At 41.6% G+C, this 22843-nt stretch overlaps 1 protein-coding gene across 2 annotated transcripts in view; it reads right to left on the reverse strand.

The window, feature by feature from the left end:
* ECPAS (Ecm29 proteasome adaptor and scaffold) overlaps positions 1-22453 on the reverse strand; it is a 790558-nt gene extending 768105 nt beyond the window's left edge. Inside the window, exon 1 of one of the 2 annotated variants that reach the window (XM_069240017.1) lies at positions 22367-22453. In XM_069240017.1, the coding sequence (XP_069096118.1) occupies positions 22367-22388 (22 nt within the window). In that variant the 5' untranslated portion in view covers positions 22389-22453. Of the gene's footprint in view, positions 1-21704; positions 22037-22366 lie in introns of those variants that run through there. The other variant, XM_069240008.1, reaches the window with a different exon arrangement.
* Between the last annotated feature and the right edge of the window lie 390 nt (positions 22454-22843).

A 22843-nucleotide genomic window follows, 5' to 3' on the forward strand; every position in this document is an offset into this window, starting at 1 on the left:
CTGGACCATGTCAGTAAATTCTCCTTTGATAAAAAAAAAATATATACATAACTGACACTCTCCATCTGAGGAAACTGTGGTAGAAACAGTTCAGGAGTGACAATGGAAATGGTCACATTAGGCAGTCAGTTTGCCTATTTATACTTTTCCAGTGATAGGCCATTTCCAGAGACATAAGATGAGACTTTAACGTGGCAAAGACCTCCTAAGCCACCTAGGTCCGGTTCTGGTTCCCCCATTTTCTACACTTTGTACATACTGGGTCCAGCTGCTCACCCTAACCACAGAAGCCTCACCCTGGTTCTCAGTTAGTAAAATACAAAATTGCCTCTAGCGTAATTGCCTTTTTGCTCAACAATAATTATACATAGTAACCAACTATATACTAGATCCTCCAGTGCAGAACCAAGTAAGTCAAGAAACTGCTAAAGTGCCAGCAAACTCTTTAGACTCGATCCAATTTTCATTATCTCCCCTGCATAAGATATATAGCTAAGAATGTGCCAGCTGGCAAGGGGATAAACCCATCTGCATACTGGTCTGTCCTCATTAATAATAAATCAGACATGAAGTTAGCCTACTGAATCACCAATCAGTATCAATTTCAAAATCACAAGCAATGAAGGACACTAATCAGCCTCCGTAATTCCATATATCTTCGGTTCCATATATTCCACAGTAATCCCATATATTAATTCTGCAATTACCCATTGCCATCTGTAATTTAAGTTGTATAAAGGAAGGTAATAGGCACTGTGCAAAAAAATGTATTCAACTGTATCAAATTCTTATACTGAAGAAATTAAAATAAATCTGTATTGGAGCACAGATACTCATTACACTATAAAAAAAAACACAAAAAAAAAAAACAAGCATTTTCAATGCAAAAGGTCTTGCATTTGCTCGAGTTAGAGCTATTAGCGTTGTAAAGAAAAAAATGCAGCGCGATCGCACTATGTAAAATGCAGCATGGAAAATAAACAGATAAAGTAGTCCAGACCCCAAGGGAAAACATCGAGCCTCATAGGTTTTTAGTAGTTTACCGGTGCTGTGCAGGTGGGCTTAACACCAGAAAAGGCATGACATATGCATGCCTTTCACAAATTAAAGCAAGCGTATTTCAAAAGACAAGCCCACAAACCAATGTAAGTGACTCATGTGACATGGGTGTGGTTTGAAGCCCAAAGAGATTACAGAATGGACGGAGCGCTTTGCGCTCGCCCATAAGAAGGAACTTCAATCTTTCAATCTACTGCACATTATTTCATACTAAAATAAAAACAATTTCCCAACAGGATTTGGGTAAAAAAGTGACTATTATGTGTATACCGTATGAAATAAGATGAGGATTAAACTCTCTTCTAAAATCAAAAGACTGATGGTACTGAGAGAGCGTAGCTTACATAACCTATATTAAAATGAAATGCTTATATCAATGTGTAATGATGCTACATAGAAAACAATAATAATAATAGCGGTTTTGCTTAAACGTGCACCTGAATCGTGACCACAGTAAATGGCCACCAATGTATACACAAACTAATAATGATGGATAAAATGTTCATGTTATGATTAATTAAGTTTATATTAACATTTATGTTACTGCATTTATATTGAAAATCTTTATAGGCCTTAAGTTAGCGTGAGCTGTGGGTTTTAGCTGCCCAGCTCTCATATTAAATGCATTTTTCTGTTTTTCCAGTGTGCCGACTAGCAAAGGGCCATGACCCTGCAAATGTTCTTTTTCTTCAACTTGGAAGACGAATGTATCTATGTTAATTACGTTCCCGAAGCGCATATTCGGTGCCTTGGTTTAAAAGTTGAAACAAATGTAGATTAATGAAATGTACAAGGTCATTTAGAGCGATGGACAATGGATCCGCTGACCCAAAAGAAGTGCCAAAGAGTGAATTAACACCGGACGTGCCACCTCCGAAGACGTCAATTATGAAGACCAATCAAAGTGCTATGAATTAATGTGGGGTGACAATTGGGATTACCTAATGCTAAATTTGATAGGTTAAAGACAGTGGGGTATAGTAAATGTCCAATAGAATTTTGGGGGAATGTACTACGGAAAAGGGATAAAAACCCATGTCACAGAAGGGTCATTAGAATTAGGTAGGTAATGCTATTGATTTTATCCAGAAACTCAGTCACTCTGTTTGGTGACTTTGAGACTTATTAAAACCATCCTCACCCATAGACGGCCCATTTACACTTTCCTCCTTATGAGGGAAGTGCCCCTATGCCTTTTAGTTAAGCTTTGACTGATGGCGTTTGACTGATGTCCTGAAGACGAAGACTGATCCTGTGTGCTGACCTAATCTTTGGAGGGTAATTATGACAATGCAAATTGTAATTTGTCTGTTTGCTTTTCCTTTCTAGGTACCAACTGCTTAATTTTGACAGAGACCATAGTCAGATGTTTTCCAAAATGGTGTTCTAAACTGTTTTGCATGAAGCCCAACATGCCAATGCTAATTAGTGGTTAGGACAGGTGATCATCAAATTGACGCAAATAGATAAAAAGACTGACATTATGCTATGTTGAACGGACGCGTATTTGACATTCGCTGTATTCTGATCTATGTTTGCGCCGTGTTATATTCTGATGTTTATAATTCTTGCCTTGTTGAAATCTTACCAAAGTTGCCATATCGTAACTATGCTGTTGTGTTTCTTGGCTTTGAGATTGACGCACCTAATCTTAGACTGTAATTAATAGGGAATAAACTTCATAAAAATTCTATTAAAGGTGTGGTTATTCATGGCTGGAAGGTCATGGGTGCGTCGTCAATTTGATTAATGTCCTTGACCAAAGTGAAATGTATTATTACGATAAATATTGATGACATTAATGATATATTGATTGACATATTGATCATCTATCTCGTCCTACGGTGTCTCTCAACTGGGTCAAAAGATTCATTGGCCTAAAACGAGTCCTAATGTGTAATAAATTAACATTAAAGGACGCGTTAACAGTTCCAATCTCAGAAGTACCAGCAGCAAGTTAGTGTCTCTAAAACCACAGCAAAAAAGGCGATCTTCCTTGCTCTAAAAGTACAGATTTTCGATTCCCTGCATACCCTTACGGTCCTTGCTATCGACATGCTACTTGGCTAGGGAAAAATGATTCTTGGGAAGCAAGACAAATTTTCAGGTAAACAGTCCAAAAGACATTTCACAGGACAAAACCAATTACCTAAGTGGAAATGAGGTCACATAACTTGGTTTGTGTCCTGTGATCATTGCTGGCTCTCACAAGGCGGCATCTGTATCCTGACTACACTTGTTTGTGGCAGGGTGCATTATGGAGGTGTTGTGAACATGCCACCTAAATCATGCAAATTCCATAGGCTATGATCAATCTGGCCACGATGTTTTTACTGGATTGTACACGGTTTAGCAAGTGTGTGCAGATACACCAAAACATGGAATTTCCAAGTCCAAAATGAACAGCACCATTGCTTGTATTACTGTCCTGTTATAGTTTGTTAGAATGACATTTTTTTCATATGCAGAGATTGAATGCTCTTGCTTTGACAGTACCATGGATGTTAGTAGTGAAAATAAACCAGGAATCTAAAAGACAGCAGTCTGAAATCACATTAGTCCAATGTTAATAATTTGACAGATACACCTTTAAGAAGTGCTGTGCCAATGAGTTTCCAGCATTCTCAGATAGATCAATAAAGAACAAAACAAGAGGGAAGTCAAAAACAAATCGAAAACAAAGCCAATCCCCTCAATCTAGGAAACCCCTAGTACATTTTTTTTTAATTGCCCTCACCCACTAGATAGTGGCATACTTCATCATAGGCCTTGCTACAACACACTGGCGGAAAAAAAAACCCAACAGCATTAAGGGTGGAGCAAAGTGTGTTATATGGAGTCAATGCCCATGTCTTACAACGGATCCGCTATGCAGAATAAACTGCCTAAATGGGTACCCTCCTCAATTGTGGGAGTCCAATATATGGCCATACTTGTCCTTTCCGGTAACACCTCGGAACTACCTGAGTTCTACTCCTTCCTTCTAAAACCGGAGTGGAAGTGGAAGCGTCGCACAGCAGTGAAACATTCGTCAAGGTGCCTTCAGCAGCCTAACACCTCCACACAGTATCACTCAAGTTACGTCATTGTGGTTATCCTTCTAGACTAGAGCAATAGACGATTGTGGCCCTCCCAAATCTAATGTAATCCTCAAAGATCTGAAATATGGGCAAATGCCTTCATGTGGCATGGCCCGCTAGAGACATTTCATCCTATGCAACAGTAGCATCAAGAGGTCAAAAGGATACACGATCTGAAACAGTTCTGTCTTGCTCAGCCGTTCCAGCTTCATGCAAGCCTGAGTTTTTTTTACTTAAATCAAATGCAGGGTCTTCACACACGGACACTGGCAACACGTTGTTAATAGTTCAGTTCCTTATTATGGGGTTATCGCTTAATGACAGCCACAACATTTTATCTCCTGTCAGTGATCCATCCTTACCCCAACTTTAATTAACTGCAAGACTTCCCCAGTACATACACCACAAAATTCTATGCATCGTCACGGTCTCATAGAATGCACACTCTACATTCCAGACCATGTTCATACAGTCCATGCACATACTGGCATGCCACGTTTCTACATCATTCCCTTTCCTTAATACACAAGGTTAATGTCGGACTCTCTCTTTTACATGACAAGACATCCACACAGGAACACAAGGCTAGGATTCACAGAACACTGCAGCTCAGCGCTCAAAATCACCCAACAAGCCACAACAGCTGACCAAACTAACATGACCATATGCCAGAAAGCACCTGAAGCTCCTCGCAGCTCCTCGCTATTTGGATACTGCATATACACCAGAATTAAAACGACAGCTCCCTATGCACACAAAGGAAAACTATAAACAAAACAATAAAAACCAAGCACAGGTACAATAAAACTCTTTCTCTCCCAATACCAGTCCATGTCATTACTCCAGCTAACGTCGTAAGGTGACAAAATAAGAAAGCAACTGCCAACTACACTTACACCCTCTTAAGCCGAAAAACATGTCCATTGAATGCTCACATCTGTACACTACGTTGACTAACCTTAGTGTGAGCAAGTTTATACACAACAAAAACAAACACCAAAATGCACTACCTCTGGTACCACACATTTGTCGGATTTGTTTGATCAGTTCCAAAGCACATAAATGTAAAAAATAAATTCAAATACCCCACACTAATGCCAAGATCGATCCAAGTCAAAAGAACTGTATAGTGAGTTAGAACAATTGCTCACTCTCTTCACTGGGCTCTTCCTGCCCCGCAATGAGTACGGAATCCACTTGCCAGCAGACTTGACAGTGTATATCTACAGAACGCCTCTTTCAGATTTAAGACCTTCCTCAAAACACAGACCGGCCATCTTCAGTGTTTGAAACAGCACACTTGCATTTCCTCAATGTTCTATATAATCTCTTCACCAAAATGCTGTAGACGGACGGTAGGATCATCACAAGCAGTAGTATGGAACACATTAAGCAGGAGATAAATCACTACACAATCCCCTTTCATTACATGTGGAAATACAGTCATGCCAAGTTACTGCACTTTATTTAATTAAACTTTTACAACAGACGAGTATATCGCTGCCCAGAGCCACACCAGACATTTTTGAGAAATTATGTTGTGCTCACAAACAAGCCAAATTTCTATTTCAACTCAAAGGGAAATAATTTTTGTAACTTAAATTACCGAATCAAATGTTTCCACATGTCTAAACAGGTACAAGAGATAGAAAACGATCAACAGAAACTGTGTGTTCAAGTTAAGTTTTCATACCATATTATTTAAAGGAAATACCTAACAAAGCATTTAAAGGGAATGATTCACACAATTTTCGCAGATGTACTAGGAGTGCCTGGGTGTTTTGCCATGAACACATCTCAGGTAAAGCACTGACAAGGATAGAATATTTGCATTTTTGATTATAGAAATACTTCAGACTGCACACAAAGATATGTGTATATATATTTGGGAGGCACTGTAAGTGATGCTGTAGGTTTCATGCTAGGGTTGCTAATGATGTAGTGAAATGCTACACAGTGATAATACAGTGACGGTGGTTGCACTACTGTGCTGTGGGATGGTATGGTTCGGGAGTGCCATAAAAGTACGGTTGGTGGTGGGTGAGAGAAATGTGTTACTATGCAATTACAATACAGTGCTGCGAGGCTATGCGGAAGTGGAGGTAAGTGGTACTGTGGTAGTGGAGAATGGCATGGCAGTGCAGTGGCTGGAGTACTAGTACAGTTGTAGTTCAATAGGGTGTGCGATCAACTAAGCTGGTAGCAGTGATCCCTGTCCAGGTTGTGGAACATGTTTATGACGGGCAAATGGGCTGTTAGAAAAGAATGTTCTCTTCATTGTGTACAATTCTGTTCTTTGGCAATGACTGCTGGAATCTAGTACCCTGGGTTTTAGTTCTGGCCCAAAGTCACAGCAATCTAATGTGTGCACAGATGTCTAGGCACGTCTCTTTGACTTGAATAAGACTAGACTTGTCCTGTGACCTGGAAGGTGCATCAAGTGAGCCCTCACTGACAATGGAGGGCTGTCCCCATCGTGTGTTTAGCACAAAGCGTAGGTGGCAGCATACTCTGTTTTTTATTAAATCCATTATTTTATTAAGTCTTTTTTAAACTGTGTGCATAGCCTGTGTGGCACATGCATGGTGTATGTGTGAGTGAGCCAGAGTGATGGCGTCCTGTGGACTCCCTCCTGGATACCCCAGACCTGACGTTGCACAAGATGGAGAGGATGTCATTTGGTGTATGCAAACTGAAAAACAAATCTATAAAGGCAAGAGGCTGACCCCAAAAATTAAATGAAATATGGTGCCCTTGGAAGTGTGCCAATGAGGCTTTGATACAAGTCAAAATATCCCTCGATGATTGTACAATAAGCATGAGATACTAATCTGTTATACGGGGATACTGAATGCGAAGAACAAAGTGCGCTGGAATCCTTGTACACATGATCCACCATATTGTTGATTGTAATTCTACAGATGGTTGCCTAGACTAAGTCACACTGTATAGGTTTGAGCTTGTTTTTTTGTGTTATACAACACTTAATAAAAAATATATATATTTTTTTAATTATCAAATACAATGTCAACAGTCTTGGCTGGATGGCACAATGTGGAACGATCTCCGTGTGAGGCAAAAGTTCTTTAGAAGAGTTACACATCAACTGTTTTGAACTTCTGCGTGATTCCTCCATATCTTTTCTCTCGCCCCCACAAACTCTCATTGTTGTATTCTAGTTCATATGGACAATATTTAGGTCGTTTCATAGATCAAGCACCTATATGGGGGTAGGTAGGGTCAAGATCTCAAGTCTTGGTGAACACTGCAAAAGAGTTTGGGCTTTTCATCCTGAGCAACATTTCAGTCTTGAAAGTTCATCTCCCAGGAAAAGACAGCCATGTTTCAGACCCAAACTCACAATTCCTTCATGACTCCAGCGAGTGGAAACACCATCCTCCTGTTCTCAACATTAACAGACAAATGGGTTCCATGCAAAATTGATCTCTGCTTCTAGACTAACTTTTCAGTTTCCATCATTCCACAGCTGGATACCGGATCCTCTAGCTCCAGGAGCAGAAGCTTTTCTCCATACATACTCAGGATGCAATTATATTATTTCCCCTGTTCGCATTAATTCCCAGAGTGGTCTCTCAGATCAGGAGACGACTGGCAGAAGTCATTCGAATACCTCCTTTAGGGAGGACGCAGCTGTAGTTCCAGGTTTGCCTGACCTGTCATACAATCACCCCCCTCCTCTTTTTCCGCACCTACTTCTGGATCCTGTTGGACAACTGCATCCCTCGGTGTTAGCAAGTCAACTTCATCTGATGGCTTGGAACATTTCAGGGTTTGCTGGACAGAGCAGGGACTTTCAAGGCAAGCTCTTTTCATGCATGAAGCCTGGCCAGACTTCACACATTAACTTTATCAATCAACATTGGCCAGATAGGCATGCTGGTGTTCTAAACGGCCACTTGATACCATAGGTGAAGATGAGATGTATGTTGTCAATTTCTTAGCAATCTTGGCGGCATACGGCCTATGTTATAGAAAGGTCAATTCCTACAGATGGGCCATTTCAGCAGGATACACTGCAGTTGCAAATCATCCAACTGGGGAAAATCCCCTAGTTTCCAAAGTGCTCAGGGAAATTATATTTGTTTCTCCTCCCAAGCTCAAATATTCAGCCCTTTGAGATTTTTCCCCTGTCCTTCATTTACTTCAAGTGTGGCTGGATAATGACCATCTCTCCAGAAAACAATCAGCTGTGTTTACATTGTTATTGTGTTTGGCTTCGTATTGGAGCATCTAGGATGCAAAAGCCTTGTACCAATCAGGTAGGAACTTGACTCCAGAAGGAGTGACTTTCATCATCACCAGAACTAAAACAGATCTGAAATAATTTCTTACACCACCTTTCCCACACATCTAAAGCTGTATGCTGTGAATTGTTTTTCCACTTATGATTATGCCATTAAAGAACTTAGACCTTTACCTTCTGGTCAACTCTTCATTACATTTCTTACGCCTTTCAACCTAGTTGTGAATCCAATGGTGGCACAAAGTGTTTGATGGAATCTGTCTCGGCATGGTATTGATGTCTCTAACTTGGAGCTCATTCGATGAGAGGAACTATGGTCTCCAAAACATCTTCATTAGGCACAAACCTTTAGCATATCATGCATATGGGAGATTAGTCATCAGAATCTACCTTAAATCATTCTACTAAAAGCCAGCAAGTAATCATTTATAAAACTATTGACCAGCTTTGAACCTGCATAATCTGAACCCTAGAGGTCTGACATGTTACAGATTTTCTAGCATTTGTAAACAAGAATTTCCAGTTCTAGCACGGACATAGGAGAAAGGATTATCCCAATCTGACATTTATAGCACATAAATGAGATGATTCAAGTTCTGTAATTCTGATGAGTACCCTGTTCATTTCCCACTTGTTGTAGAAAAGGGTAACAGAATAGATGAGTAATCATCATTTTTCAGTAGCCACAGATCAGAAGCAGGAATGAAAAGTTTAATAAAATGCATCAGGAAGTTCTCGGAGCAACAGAGAGGAAGGACTACAGCTACCAGGACAGGTTATGCTACAAAGCAGAGTGAATGGTGGGAGGACACTCGTTAGGAACTAAAGTTTTTGCACCTAAGAACTATGGGTCTTGACGCTCTTTGAGTTATTAAGTTTTCATTCATACATGGTAACTGTTTACTTCAAGCAAGCAGGATAATGCACAATTGTTAGAAATTGGGTTTCTAGATGGCAGAGGTATGCACCTTGCCCAAGTAGGGAGCACAATCCTAGTCAGGGTAACTCACAACACAACCCAATTAGCCTGTGTTCACCCTCTGGTCAACTTGGCACAGAGCAGGCAGACGTAACTTAGAAGGCAATGTGTAAAGTATTTGTGCAATAACTCATACAGTAACAGTGAAAACACCCCAAAAATACATCACATAGATTTAGAAACATAGATATTTATTTGCATAAAATTAGCTCAAAACGACAAAAATCCAATATGCACAAGTTGAGATATCACTTTTTAAAGGCTTAAGAGAGTCTCAATCCTCAAGAATCAGATGCGTCGATTTTCAGGAAAGTAGCCTTGGCTCCTACCTAAAATGTGGGGATATTTTGACAACCAGGGACAATGCTTTGAAAATCCTGAATGCACTGGGAAGAAGAAGAAGGTGCTGCGTTAATCCGGTAGGCAATGCACTGATTTTTCAGCACCGGGTCCGCCGCTGCATCATTCTGGTCAGCGGTGCGGCGATTTTAAAGCGGCAATGCAAGTGCACAAGGATTTCCTGAAGGGTGAAGTCTTTGTTGGCCCTGAGACTTCAGAAACAGGAGGCAAGCTCAATCCAAGCCCTTGAAGAGCACTTTTGGAGGAAGGCAGAGTCAGGCGCATCAGGCTGCAGGGCAACAAGCAGGAAAGCAGTCCTTTAGCAAAGCAGTCCAAATCAGTCCTTTGGGCAGCCAGGCAGTCTCTTTGACAGAATCCAGGTGTAAGTCCAGAAGTGTCTGATTTGGTGTGTTCAGAGACCCAGTTTCTATACCCAACAATGTCTTTAAAGTGGTGGAAACTTCCAAGAGTGGTTTTAAAGTGCACAAGTTCCCCTTTCAGCCCAGTCCTGTCTGTCAGGATCCCTGTGGGGGGTTATCAGTCCTTTGTGTGAGGGTATGCCACTGGCCTTTGAAGTGTAAGAAAGAGCCCCTCCACTCTTCCTGCCTAGGGATATCAATTCAGTATACAGATGAAGGCAGATGTGACCGAGTGTCATGTTTTTCAGGTTGTGTGGGTGAAATGCACAAGGGGAGCAGTCAACCTGCACAGACAAGAGATGGATTGGAGACAGGCCTGTAAGGCACAGATGGCAGTAAGTGCCGAGAAATGTCCACTTTCTAAAAGAGTCATTTCTAGAATAGCAATATAAAATCCAACTTCACCAGATTTTTTATTACTATTCTGGCAATACTAAACATAACAGGGCTACGCTTTCCAGATCAGAATCTACCACTTAAAGGTAGGAGTGCAGTTCTAATGTTAATCTATAAGATGAGCAGGCCTCATAGTAGTGAAAAATTAATTTTTTACTTTTTCACTACCAGGACATGCAAAACACTTAAGTACAAGTCCTGCTTTTAACCCACATAGCATCCTGCCCTATGGGTTACCAAGGGCCTACCGTAGCAGTAACATATGTAGAAAAGGAGGAGTTTAATGCTTGGCAAGTAGTTGTAAATACCAAGTCGAAGAGGCAGTGAAACTGCACACACAGGCCTTGCAATGGCAGGCCTGAGACATGGTTATGGGGCTACTTAGGTGGGTGGCATAATCAGTGCTTGCAAGCTCACTAGTAGCATTTAATTTATGGGCCCTGTACACACCTAGTACACTTTACAAGGTACTTACAGTTAAATTAAATATGGCAATTGGGTAGGAATCAATGTTAACATGTTTAGGGGAGAGAGCATATGCACTTTAGCACTGACCAAACTCCAGTTGTACTGATCTGATTTTTGTTGTTTTGGTGTAAAATAATTTAATACAATGTACTCTATTTTCTACATTGGTGTGAGGTTTTTCTTCTGTTTTCACTTTATTACTGTCGGAGTGCTGTTTAAATATGTTTCACATTGCCTCCAAGTTAAGCCAGACTGCTTTTTTGAGCTATACTACCCAAGGTAGAATTTCCGTGGCTCGCCCTGCCAAAGATTGTGGCTTTTGCCTAACCAGGACTAACACTCAGACACTCAGTTAACTAACAACCCAATTTCTCACACTCTGCATGCCCCAAGGTCCAGTCTTCCACACTACCCCTAAATGGGGGTAGGCCGGTGGGGGGGGGGGGGGGGGTTCACTAACCTCATAACAAACCTCAACACACTGTTTTTAGTACATTTACTTGACACAACATGGCTGCAGAAACATTCAGGAATAACTTCCGTTTGGTGATGTAAAAGACATTGTAATATTCAATCCCAACAATCATTGGGACTTTGAGTCTCAGGAGGCCTGTGCTGCAGTGAAGCGGGTCCAAGGAGGAGAAGGGTCTATAGTGCTGTTATTCCTGCTGTGCAAGACGTGCTGAGGCCAAGCACCGGGCCAAGGGCAAGTCCATCCGCACCCATCAGAGCCAGAAAAGGGCTTGGCCCCCCCTTTAACGTTTGTTATCATACTACTGGATCCCCTTGTGAGAAGCTTCCAAGGCTGCATTTGATGGTAAGCCATTTTCAACTCCGTCCTGACTTTGCTTTTGATTTTCTGGTAAGACATTTATTAATCTTGAGGTTAACGTAGACATGGGGAAAAGGAAAGTGGACTCAACTGTTATTGCCAAAATCCCAATGACAAGACTATATTCTCTTTCCTTAATAATGGGATAGGGTCCTCATGAAGGAAATTACGAGTGTGGAACACGAACCGGTCCTAAGTTGTTGAAGATGACTCCATTTAAAGAACACAATCTCGCCGGTATATGTGTCAACTCATTTCGGCCTCCTCAATCAGAGCCTCATCAGGACTATCGAGGGGCAACGTAGCCTCTGTTTACGGTAGTGTCTATATTCTACTTCAGGAAGCACCGCGTTTTTTCAGAATCTAGTGTGTGCCACTAGGGGTACGGGAAATCCTCGTAATCAATTGTATGGGTGGGGCATGAATGCGCCTCGCTCGTGGCCTGGGAAGGTTGTTCTGTCCGCGTAGGCTGTGCGGCTAGCGGTCCGCAGCCAAATGACAACTGTCACCTGTGTAGGCGGCTAATGTTCCGCCTGGGTAAAGTGCTTCCCCGTGTCTAATAGCGTCTCAGCCGAGGCGGCATGCTTTATCTGACTCGTGCGGCGAGCGGTCGTACACGTTTGCTTAAAACTTCCAGTGGGCATCATCTATCTTGTTCATCTGGGGTTCATTGGCAAAACAAATGTTAATATAGCCACCAACTCACTACTACCTCATAATATCCAGTTAGCTTACCTCACTGCCTATTCTAGCAATGGCCTTAGTAGGAACTCTCCTCATAACAACATGCGGCCTGTAGACCCTGGACGGCCAGAGAGAGAACACCATCATCTTGTCAAGGCCGTTTCAAAAGACAAACCATGTGATGTAGTTATTAAGTTACTGGCAGATTATGTCTTTGATGTCCCTGAAACTTCTTAACAGGAGGCAAGCTTAGTCCAAGCCCTTGGAACCTTGGAACCTTGGAAAGCAGGATGTAGAAAGCAAAGTCCAGTCCTTTCACTCCAAGGACAGGTGCAGCAAGCAACAGGCAGAGTGGCAGTCTCTCCTACAGCATCCAGCTCTTCTTCCTGGTAGTATGTCCTCAGTCTAGAAGTGTTCTAACTTTGTGGGGTCAGAGATCCAGTACTTATACTAGATTTTGCCTTTGAAGTAGGCAAAATTCTTTGTAGTGCACAAGACCCTGCCTTTCCTGCCTTAGCCCCAGACACACTTCAGGGGGTTGGAGACTGCTTTGTGTAAGGACAGTTACACATGTGCAGGTGTCGGGTCCTCCCACCACCGTAGCTCAGTAAGACCCATCTGGATATGGAGGGCACACCTGAGCTCCCTTTGTGTGAATGTCTAGAGTGAATTCACAAACAGCCCAACTGTCATCCTGACCCAGACGTGTATTCAATAGACAGGCACAGGGACAGAATGGTTAAGCAAGAAACTGCTCACTTTCTAAAAGTGGCATTTTCAAACTTACAATTTAAAAACCAATTTCACCAAAAGCTTTATTTTTAAAATGTGAGTTCTAAGACCACAAACTCCATATTTCTATTTGTTCCCAATGGAAAATTACACTTAAAAGATGTTTCAAGGTGATCCCCATGTTACCCTGTGGGAGAGGTAGGCATTGCAATAGTGTAAACCGAAGTTAGCAGTGCTTCACTATCATGACATGTAAAACACACCAGTGCATGTGAACCTGCCCATAGGGCTGCCTTGTGCTTGTAATGCTATCTGTATTTAACCACCAACTCCATCTTGATCAGACACCATTTGTGCTTAGCTTCAAACACCATCACACTGGTAGTGCAGGTATTTTTCCACACACAGCTTTTTAACGTGTTTGCGCTTTTCTCACTAGGGAAGGGAAAATAATATGGGGCTGAAACCATGACCAGACTGTGCAAGGCTGAGAATTTTTATGGTAGAGAAGGGCACAGTGCAGTCTTGGAAATACACCTTGGGATCTGGCCAGTCTCTAGCGTGTTTCTTCAACACTGATTGGTAGAGCCAGAGCTTGAATTTCATAACTTACTCGACTGGTTGGGGGGGGCAGGGGGGGTTCCTAGAACCTTCCTCTTATGTTTGTTTAAAGCATATAAGGTAGGAAAGCTTGACATTGAGGAAGAAGGAAGTCATCTCCCAGAGTGGATGCACTGCTCACAAGACTCCTATTAGGGTTGTTCTCTTTCATCTCAGTTGTCACTGGTTCCAAAGCTTAACGTTGGCAGACAAAGGATGATGTTGGATTCGAGCCCCATGGTGATGCATTTTTAATATCTAGCTTTACTGTGTGCATGTATAAATATACACAGTCACAATATATATATGTGTTCATTGTTGATGTATTGCATTATCTTTGATTACTATTATTCCACATGCTGTGATTATTTTAGGAGTTGCACGTGTTGCTGCATTCACATTAAATGCTTATGATACTATCTTCATGTAACCCGGGAAGTGCCTTAATTCATTGCTCAGACCAAGAGTGCTGCATTCTTTGCATTCCTCTTGCTTTGTTCCCTCTCAGTCTGAAGCAAAGGAGAACAGAGCCTACCTTAAGGGTGCCTTACATGTAGTAAAACAAAAGTTTGGGCCTGGCAAGTGGATGCACTTGCCAGGTCGAAATGGCAGTTTAAAGCTGCCCACACAGGCACTGCAATAGCAGGCCCAAAACATATTTGCAGGGCTACTCATGTGAGTGGCACAATTAGTGCTGCACGCCCACTAGTAGCATTTGATTTACAGCCCCTGATTGCACCTGGTGCACCATACTACACACCTACTGGTAAAATCAAATATTCCAATCATGGATAAACAAATCACTAATACCATTTATACAGAGAACACTTGCATTTTAGCACTGGTCAGCAGTGGTAAAGTTCCCAGAGTCCTAAAGCAAGCAAACTGAAATTTAGCACAAGATCAAAAACAGAAGGTCAGAAGCAAAATGTTTGGGGATAACCCTGCAGAAAAGGCCATTTCCAACACCTCCTGCATCCACTCCCCATGTATTAGTAATGACTAACGTTCCACCTCTGAAGGGAAAGGAACCAAAATTGTCCAGCAGCTCAAGAACAAAGTTACACACTGGTTGACTAGCAGGGTAAACCTTGATCAGTCCTTTCTTAAGAGATTATTATGGTTTGGAGAGTGGGCTGGACAGGGAATTCTCATCAAACAAGTTCAGACAAATGTATAGTTCTAAACTTTCATAATGCTTTGAGGGTGGGATATATTTCCACATAATCTAAGGAACCGTAATGTTTCGAAAAGTAGAACTTAAGTACTTCCACTTGGCTTTCTCTGCCAGCCTCCTAAGACAAGACCCATGGGGGGTGCATTTCAGGCAGAAAGGTGGCTCGGTCAGAGAGTCCCTTCATGGACAAGGCTCTAGTCTGCATCTTAGCAATTGTTTTGAGCAATTGACTAGTCTAAAAAGTCCTAATTGACTGGCCCAAACTCCCTGGGTAGGAATTTCTGGGGTGTCTAAGGCGTCAAGCTCACTTAGTGATCACCCAGTATCCACAGACATCTCAGCCCACAGAAAAGAGGCCATTAGAGAAATATGGGCACCTAAATGCTGCCATTCTGGCTCACCACCATCCTCATAGAGTCACTTTGTGATTGAGCCAGTATTTAAGAAGGGAAGAAGAGCGAACCTAACATGTTATAGAACTATCTGATTGGCAAACTTTGAGGTGAATATTATAGATCGGGTGCTCTTAGATATTCTGACCGCATGAGCAGTCATTTTTTCTGAGATACAATACAGGTTTAAAGCAGGCTTTAAGAAAAAAAACTCAATTTATACCTGCTGATTACTAAGTAATCCAAAGCAAAGTGAGGTTCAATTCATCTGGCCATCATGGATCTCAGCCTGGCATCTGACAGGGGTATCAGAGTGAAGCTCTGAGGCGTGCTGGAGTCCATGGGGCTCGAGCCTGCATTTGCTACTTTCCTGCTTGATCTGCAGGATGGCCTCACGGTCATGGTGAGATATGGTCCCAAGAGGGAATGCACACAACACTTTAGTTTGAAGAGGGGATTTTGTTGGGGTTGTATCCTGGCCCCTTACTTTTTATGCTTTACATTAATCAACTAGAATCTGTTTCAGTCAAATAGGATCAGAAGGTTTCTAGTGTAGGTAGCAGACTGGTGCACACCCTTTTACATGCAGACAAAGTTGTTTTAGTTGCATGCAGAGCAAGGTGTTTACAGCGTATTTTAGACCTTTTTATTTAATGGATGGATTGTCTTGATCTTAAGACCAATTCTAACAAACCATGGTATGGTGGTGGGATCTAAAACCACTAAAACCTGTAACTTGAAGGCCAAAAGGTCAGCATATTAGTAGGGTGGAAAACTTTTTTTAGCTGGGCATTGTGCTTGATTCCCACATCAAATGCCAACCATTAACAAAAATAATACAATGTTTTTTAAAAAGGGACATTTACAGCATTGGTGATTTCTCACAACAGCTGGGGAGCACACATATAAAACGCAATGCTGAATATTTTTAAAGCCTATTGTATTCCCATGGCTAGTTTTAGCTGTGAAATATGGGAACACATGTCCATTGCCTCCATTCAGGATGTGGAAAACAGATTTTTTAGAGAACTTTTAATCACCCCGCAAATTATACCATCTGAGATCGCATACATAAAGAGATGGGCATGGGATACATATCAGATCTTTATTTGCCTCTGTCCCTCGTTACTATGGCTCTATATTTTGTTTAAAGATGAGCTGAACCTTAATAAATCAATTGCGCGTGACTGTATACTATGTTACATATTCCACTGATCCCCTATACTTTGCGCAATATGAGAGAACTAGGGAGACAGTAACTTTTTTATCATAGTTGCAATGTTAAAGCAGGCATTGCCTGGGTTAGGCAAGCATTTGCCTTCAGGGTGGAAATGGAGCCAAAGACCCTTGTTTTGACCAAGTGTTCCATGCGTCAGGTCATCTTGGTTAAATCAGTGAGCAGTATGGAACCATAATTGAACGTGGATACAACAAGTTAACATCGAAGGCTGTGGACCTATTTTAGGTTACACCGGATACATCAACTGATGTTCTACAATAGAGGCTGGTTAAAAGATTCTCAACTTTCAGTGTGTGTCTGTGATAATACTTCAATTCGTGATACCTTGCATACTGTCATGATTTGTCCCAAGTTTAGTAAATTTCTTCACAAATACATATGATATGGCCAATCTTGTTACCTACAAAAACTTTAAACAAGTGAGACCAGCATTATTGTTTTTACAACTCTTACTCACACTCAAAGTGTGCTTTTTTTCGTCTTGGCATTTATCAAGTGTATTGCGAATCGAATAATCAGGTTCCTCTGTAATACATGCTGTTTTTTTCCCACTGTTGTATTTTAATTATATGATTGAGAAACTGTTTATCTGTATTTTCACTTTTATGATTTTCTGCGAAAAAAATAGAAGTTTAAACTAGCTGAAAATTCCAGCAATCAGAAACCTATGATGAAAGAAACTAGTGAAAATTCCAATACGCAGAGTCCTTCTAAGAATTTGGTGTTGTATCATTTAGGAAGAGAACTAAAAGCTCTCTAACCCAGCACTAAAACCTAGCCACTCTCCTAACCCATAGTTCAATAGATCAAAGCAATCTATTAAGCACAAGTTTAAAACGGTTTCATCCTGTTAAGGACTCTGTTGAGTGTCGCTCTCATGCGTTAGGAGCAATCAAACAGAGGTAGTGTAATACCAATAAACATGTAAAATTGAGGACGGTTATGTTATGGAACAGTATTGGTGTAAATATTTTTTATGCAGTTTTAAATATCACGAACCTGGCACGAGGGCATTAGAGCACATTACAAGAACACCATAATGTGTTACAAATCTCTTTTTATGGCATGTGGAGATTAACTGATTTGATCTGAATCATAGCATGTTGAGCGAGAACTGGGGTTCAAGGCTGGCTCCTCATTTTTATGATCAGCAGCTCTAGCTTCAAAGACAATTCTCTTTCACACTTATACTGCAATAAATAAGACTTCTGCAAAGCACTAAGAGTATGGGGAACTTGTGAACATGTAAGGAGAGTAAGAAAAAGGGAAGAAAAGTGGGAAAAAAGAAAGTGATATTATGTTGCTATGTGTGTAACAGGATTTAAAATTATCAAAGGCACTTCAAAGTTCTAAAGGGAAAACAGATGATGAATGGGACATGAAAAAGGGCTTTGAAGTCCAGTATGTAAAAATGTCATTGAAATAAGTGAAAGGGGCGCAGGATTCTGGCATTAGCATACACATGGGGGGAAACGGAATTCTGGCATAAGACAGTGGGGAAACCCTATCTCCATTAGTTGATCCCACTCACATTTAAGTAAGGCCTCTCTCCCACATTCCAGGGATTGTAACAGTAAATGTCAAAATGCTGAAGAGACTCTTCTGTGACAAACATGAGCAAATGGTATGCCAGGGCTAGAAAAATCATAAAAATGTTACTAGACCTGCAGGTCGCGTAACTTAAATAATCTACTCGACCTAACTGTAATATACTTGACCCGTCCACGGGTCTCAAATTGTGTGATTGTAGGCAAATAGTTTACAGAGTTGCCTTTTTCTTCATTATCACATTATAAATGTACCTTCGAATATGTGAGCTCGGCATTTCTGCAGTACAAAAAAACCTCTTTTGTTTGATTAAGTAGACTAAAGTTTGCTGCATGCATCACAAGAATCTCGCCCACATACCCATGAGGTCTAGCCCACATAACCTAGGGCTTCTTTTAGTGTACTAATAACATTGCCATCAGAACCGGAGTATTTCTCAGTTTGTTTTAACACTCAATGTTAATAAATATATTACTAAACCATGATGTGGTACCATATTGTCATCTACACACAGTAACTTTCCTAGAAATGTCCAAAAACCTCTCTTCTAACTTGCAGCTTTACTGATAAAACGATATAGTGATTTAACAATCTGTGAAAATTGGGTTTCAGAAAACATATCTTTTGCACATCAACATGTAATGTATTCTGATTTGTTTTCATCCTAATAAAATATTTTTTCATCACACAGAAACATAAAAAGGGCTTTCACAACTTCTGAAATCTATTTCGAAATTTTTGCACAGTTAACAGTCATTCAAATGTTGGGTGTTAGGAAACACCTGACACCCTATATCCTTTTAATTTACATTCTAAGCAGCAGGTCACACAGTTCACCTTACAAAGTACTGGAACTCTGCAGTCAGAAGGAAAATAAATTGTAAGAAATACAGACATTTGACCTCTGTCTGTGAACACAGTGCAAATATGACATAAGAACAAGATTTAAAGGGCATCTTTTATTGCCCCTCCATGTTTCAAATTAACAGCACACCTGTTCAGTGTCAACTCACCAGAAGGGACGAATTAGTATTGAAAATAGCTTGACCTGATCAAATAAGACTCGCCAATGCAAGTGGATTTTTCGAGCCCTGTATGCCTAGACATGGGTACCATGCTTTCTATGTCTCAAGACTGAAGCTGGTTCCATGCCTGCTATGTCACAGGACTGAAACTGCAACTCAGTGAAGAGGCCTGAACCCAGTTTGGTGTTGCTTGTGTTCCTGTTCAGAGGGGATGTGGCCTGGCATGTCTTGCTTGACTGCACTTAATGGGGAAGGCCCAGGCTTATTTGCATACAAGCTGGTACTTTTTAGGGTCGTGCCTGCGCTAGCATACGCTTGCGCATGCGTATCGCTTGTGAGACGCTTGAGTAGTTAGAAAAGGGCTCGGAGCCCCGTCCAAGTCACGTCAGTGTCTTTCATTGGTTTGTGGGCTTGCCTTTTAAAATCTGCTTGCTTTCATTAATGGAAGGCATGCACACGTCATGCCTTTTCCGGTGGTTAGCCCGCCTCAACCCGAGCGACCAAGTACTGAAAACATACGAGGCTCGCTGTTTTCCGTCCGGTTTGTGAACTACTTTTTTATCTTTTTTTGCAGCACGATCTCACTTGGCAGAAGTCAAGCGCTTTGCACGACATCGACCCTGTTACATAGTAAACTGCACTTTTGCCGGTTACGTAGATAATTGCACTTTTGCTGATAGGTTTCACTACGAGTGAAATGTAACAGAGCGATCGCGCTCTTTTTTTCCCCACTTAATGTGGCAAGAAAAGTCTGGTTGGGAGTTTACAACTGCTAATAGCTCTAACTCGGAGAAATGAGAGACCCGTTGCATTGCAACTGCTTGTTTCATTCTGCCACCAGGAGAAAAAAACAACAAAAAACACTATGGACTGGAATGTGCCCCAGTGGAAAGCCAGCCCATAGTGGTTGACATTAATTCAAGTATTTTACTGATCACTTTTATTTTTCTCTGGTATGATAATTTTCACAGGTGTGGCATGTTCCCTTGTTGGCCTGATAAGGAGAAGAGACCACGGGCCACTTGTGGATGTCTACTGTGTGGGGTGATATTATAGCCTGACTGTTGTACTGGTAGCAAACTTTCAACATCTCAAAAAGTTTTCAATGTACCAGCCAAGAGGTGTTCTAACCCCATATGTCCACAACCACAGCTCAACCATGTACAAAGTATTTCTGTTAATGGGACTGAAGTGGTATGATTGAATAGAAATGCAGCTGTGAAACAATGTAGTACTTCTGAGACAAGAAATGACTAGCTAACCGTCCCTTGAAGAAAATTGTCTCTTCAGTTTCAAATAAACATATATTGCATGGAAAGAAGAGCCTTGGATGGGCAGAGCATGCTGCAAAAGATATTGGTGTGCTTGAATGTTCGGTGTACAAGCATGGGTGAAGTGAATGTGTAGTCTAGGCTGATGTAAAGTTGTTGATCGTGCTTGCCCAAACTACGAGGAAGTCAAGTGCCTGTACTATATAGGTTTTCATTTGCAGTTCTTCTGCTGTCATGGTGTTAGACCAATTTAAGGGTAGAGCACCCACCTCTGGTGCTTCAATAAAATTTCCACATATTTGCACCTGTCATTTCCCCATATTAGCCACACAGAACAATATTACCAATGTTTGTTACGTCACCTAAAGTTATATTTACTTTTAAATACCTTACTCGATTTAGAACAGTTACCAGGTTCTGACTGATGTCAATGAATGTTTGTATAATATCACTTTTCTGTTATGCCATCAAATATTCTAATTATTAACCCAAAACACTGGAAAACTCCACAGCATGTTGGGGTTGCTTTTAATAACCACTGCAAATTAATTAAACCATAAACATAGGTCTCTGAGCTAAATGAGTACTACTTTAGTTCAATTACAGATTCGTCTCTTTCAAAATTAGACTACACTAGCATAAACATTCTCTACTCGACAGTTTACGCTTTTATGTTGACATTTCCCACTGCCTATATCAATGACAGCACATAAAAACACACTTTATGTCCTCAAATGTTGGCACCACGAATCAGATGCAAGACTGAGGCGCGATACACAGCAAGGAATCGGAAGCGCGTTTGCAGTCGGCTATAAATCAGCCGGAGTGAGTGAGTCACGGCAGGAGAAACTAGGTTTCAGTTTCGTAACATGACAGTGCATTGCCGCTGCTGCCCATGCCTAGGCCAGGAGCCTCATCCCACCTAACACCTATGTGCGCCCCCCAAATAACACCCACCACCCAGAGCTAGACAGCGGAGGGAACATGTAACCGTTACGCCCTTGACAGGAAAAGCTCCGCAGAAACAAGTGTCGCGAGCACAGAGGCATGAGCCGGATATGGGAGGCGTTATTGTCCCATAGATCCGGCGCCTCCATACAAACTAAATACGATCTAAGAAAAACGCGGATTTATAACCAGATCAGGACGCGGGTTATCGGAAGCTTAGTGGGCAGGGGCCGGGAAGGGTTCGCACTCACCCAGCTCGTCCTGCGCGGTGGCTGCGGCTGCTGCAGGGGCGGCCATGTTTGCCGGGTAGAGAGCAGCAGGCGGGGTCTCGGCGCGTTATTTTGACGGTTCTCCTCTGAAAGGCTGGTTGCTGTCTTCACCGCCTTCGGACGAGCAAGTGCGGATTTTTGTCCAACTCGCGTCAGCGTTACGCGGAGAGATGAGAGGAAAACGGACCCCCAGGTCGAGCAGTGAGCCGCACCGCTAGTTGGCTGAGGTTGGTATGAGAAACAGCCACGACTGGCTGTAACTCCCTCTGCCTCCAGCCGGCCCTCCTTCCCCACTCACTGGTATATTTAGAAAGAGCTGAGCAATCGCATGGGAGCGGCATAGGGTACTCCGGAATTTATTCACACACCCCACGTGAACTACGCTGTAAATTATCTTTTTTTTCCATATTACTTTCACTTTTATTTAAAACAAAGCAACTGCCCTTGTTTACACATGCAGTTGACACTGAGAATTTACACAAGCGCTCCTTTGACGACTCAAAAGCGACCTGTGATTTTAGTTCTGACGGTGCGAACTATATCGTAAACAAAAGTAAAGGTTCAGGGTCGTTTTGGATTCTGTTCTTGGTGCTTTAAAGTGAGGGTGCACGGGGAAATTAATACTAAAATACAAAGACACTGACCTGCGTCAATGTTGGTGTCCATGGCTCACTCCTTCCTGACGTTGATGTCACGGATCTAAATTTCTCCCCCTACCTGCTCAACTGTGCTGTACCAGTTCGAATAAGTCTAGCTACTCGTTTTATTGCACAATGTTTTCAATTCATGGGAAACGGGCATATTGAAAATCACAATATAGCTGCTGTTCGACTGTTTAGCTACCGTCTGGTTCTTTAGGAGTAGTTTTGCTCAATTGGCGAAAATGGTGCTTTTTATTGAATATTTTAAAATTCACACTGTTTTGCTTTGTATACCTCAGGCTCTCCGGCCACCTGTAGGTAGCTCCGCTCTGTGCAGTCCGACTACTGAATTAGAAACTTTTGCTTCGTTGAAATTAATATGTGAATAAAAAAAATGAAAAGCATATTGTTGAGATGGAATTGTGTATATTTTCCGAACCTATGCGCCGAGTAATGGAAAATCTTCCCAACTAACGTGAT

Source organism: Pleurodeles waltl, chromosome 1_2 (genome assembly GCF_031143425.1).
Source record: "Pleurodeles waltl isolate 20211129_DDA chromosome 1_2, aPleWal1.hap1.20221129, whole genome shotgun sequence".
Lineage (NCBI taxonomy): Eukaryota > Metazoa > Chordata > Amphibia > Caudata > Salamandridae > Pleurodeles > Pleurodeles waltl.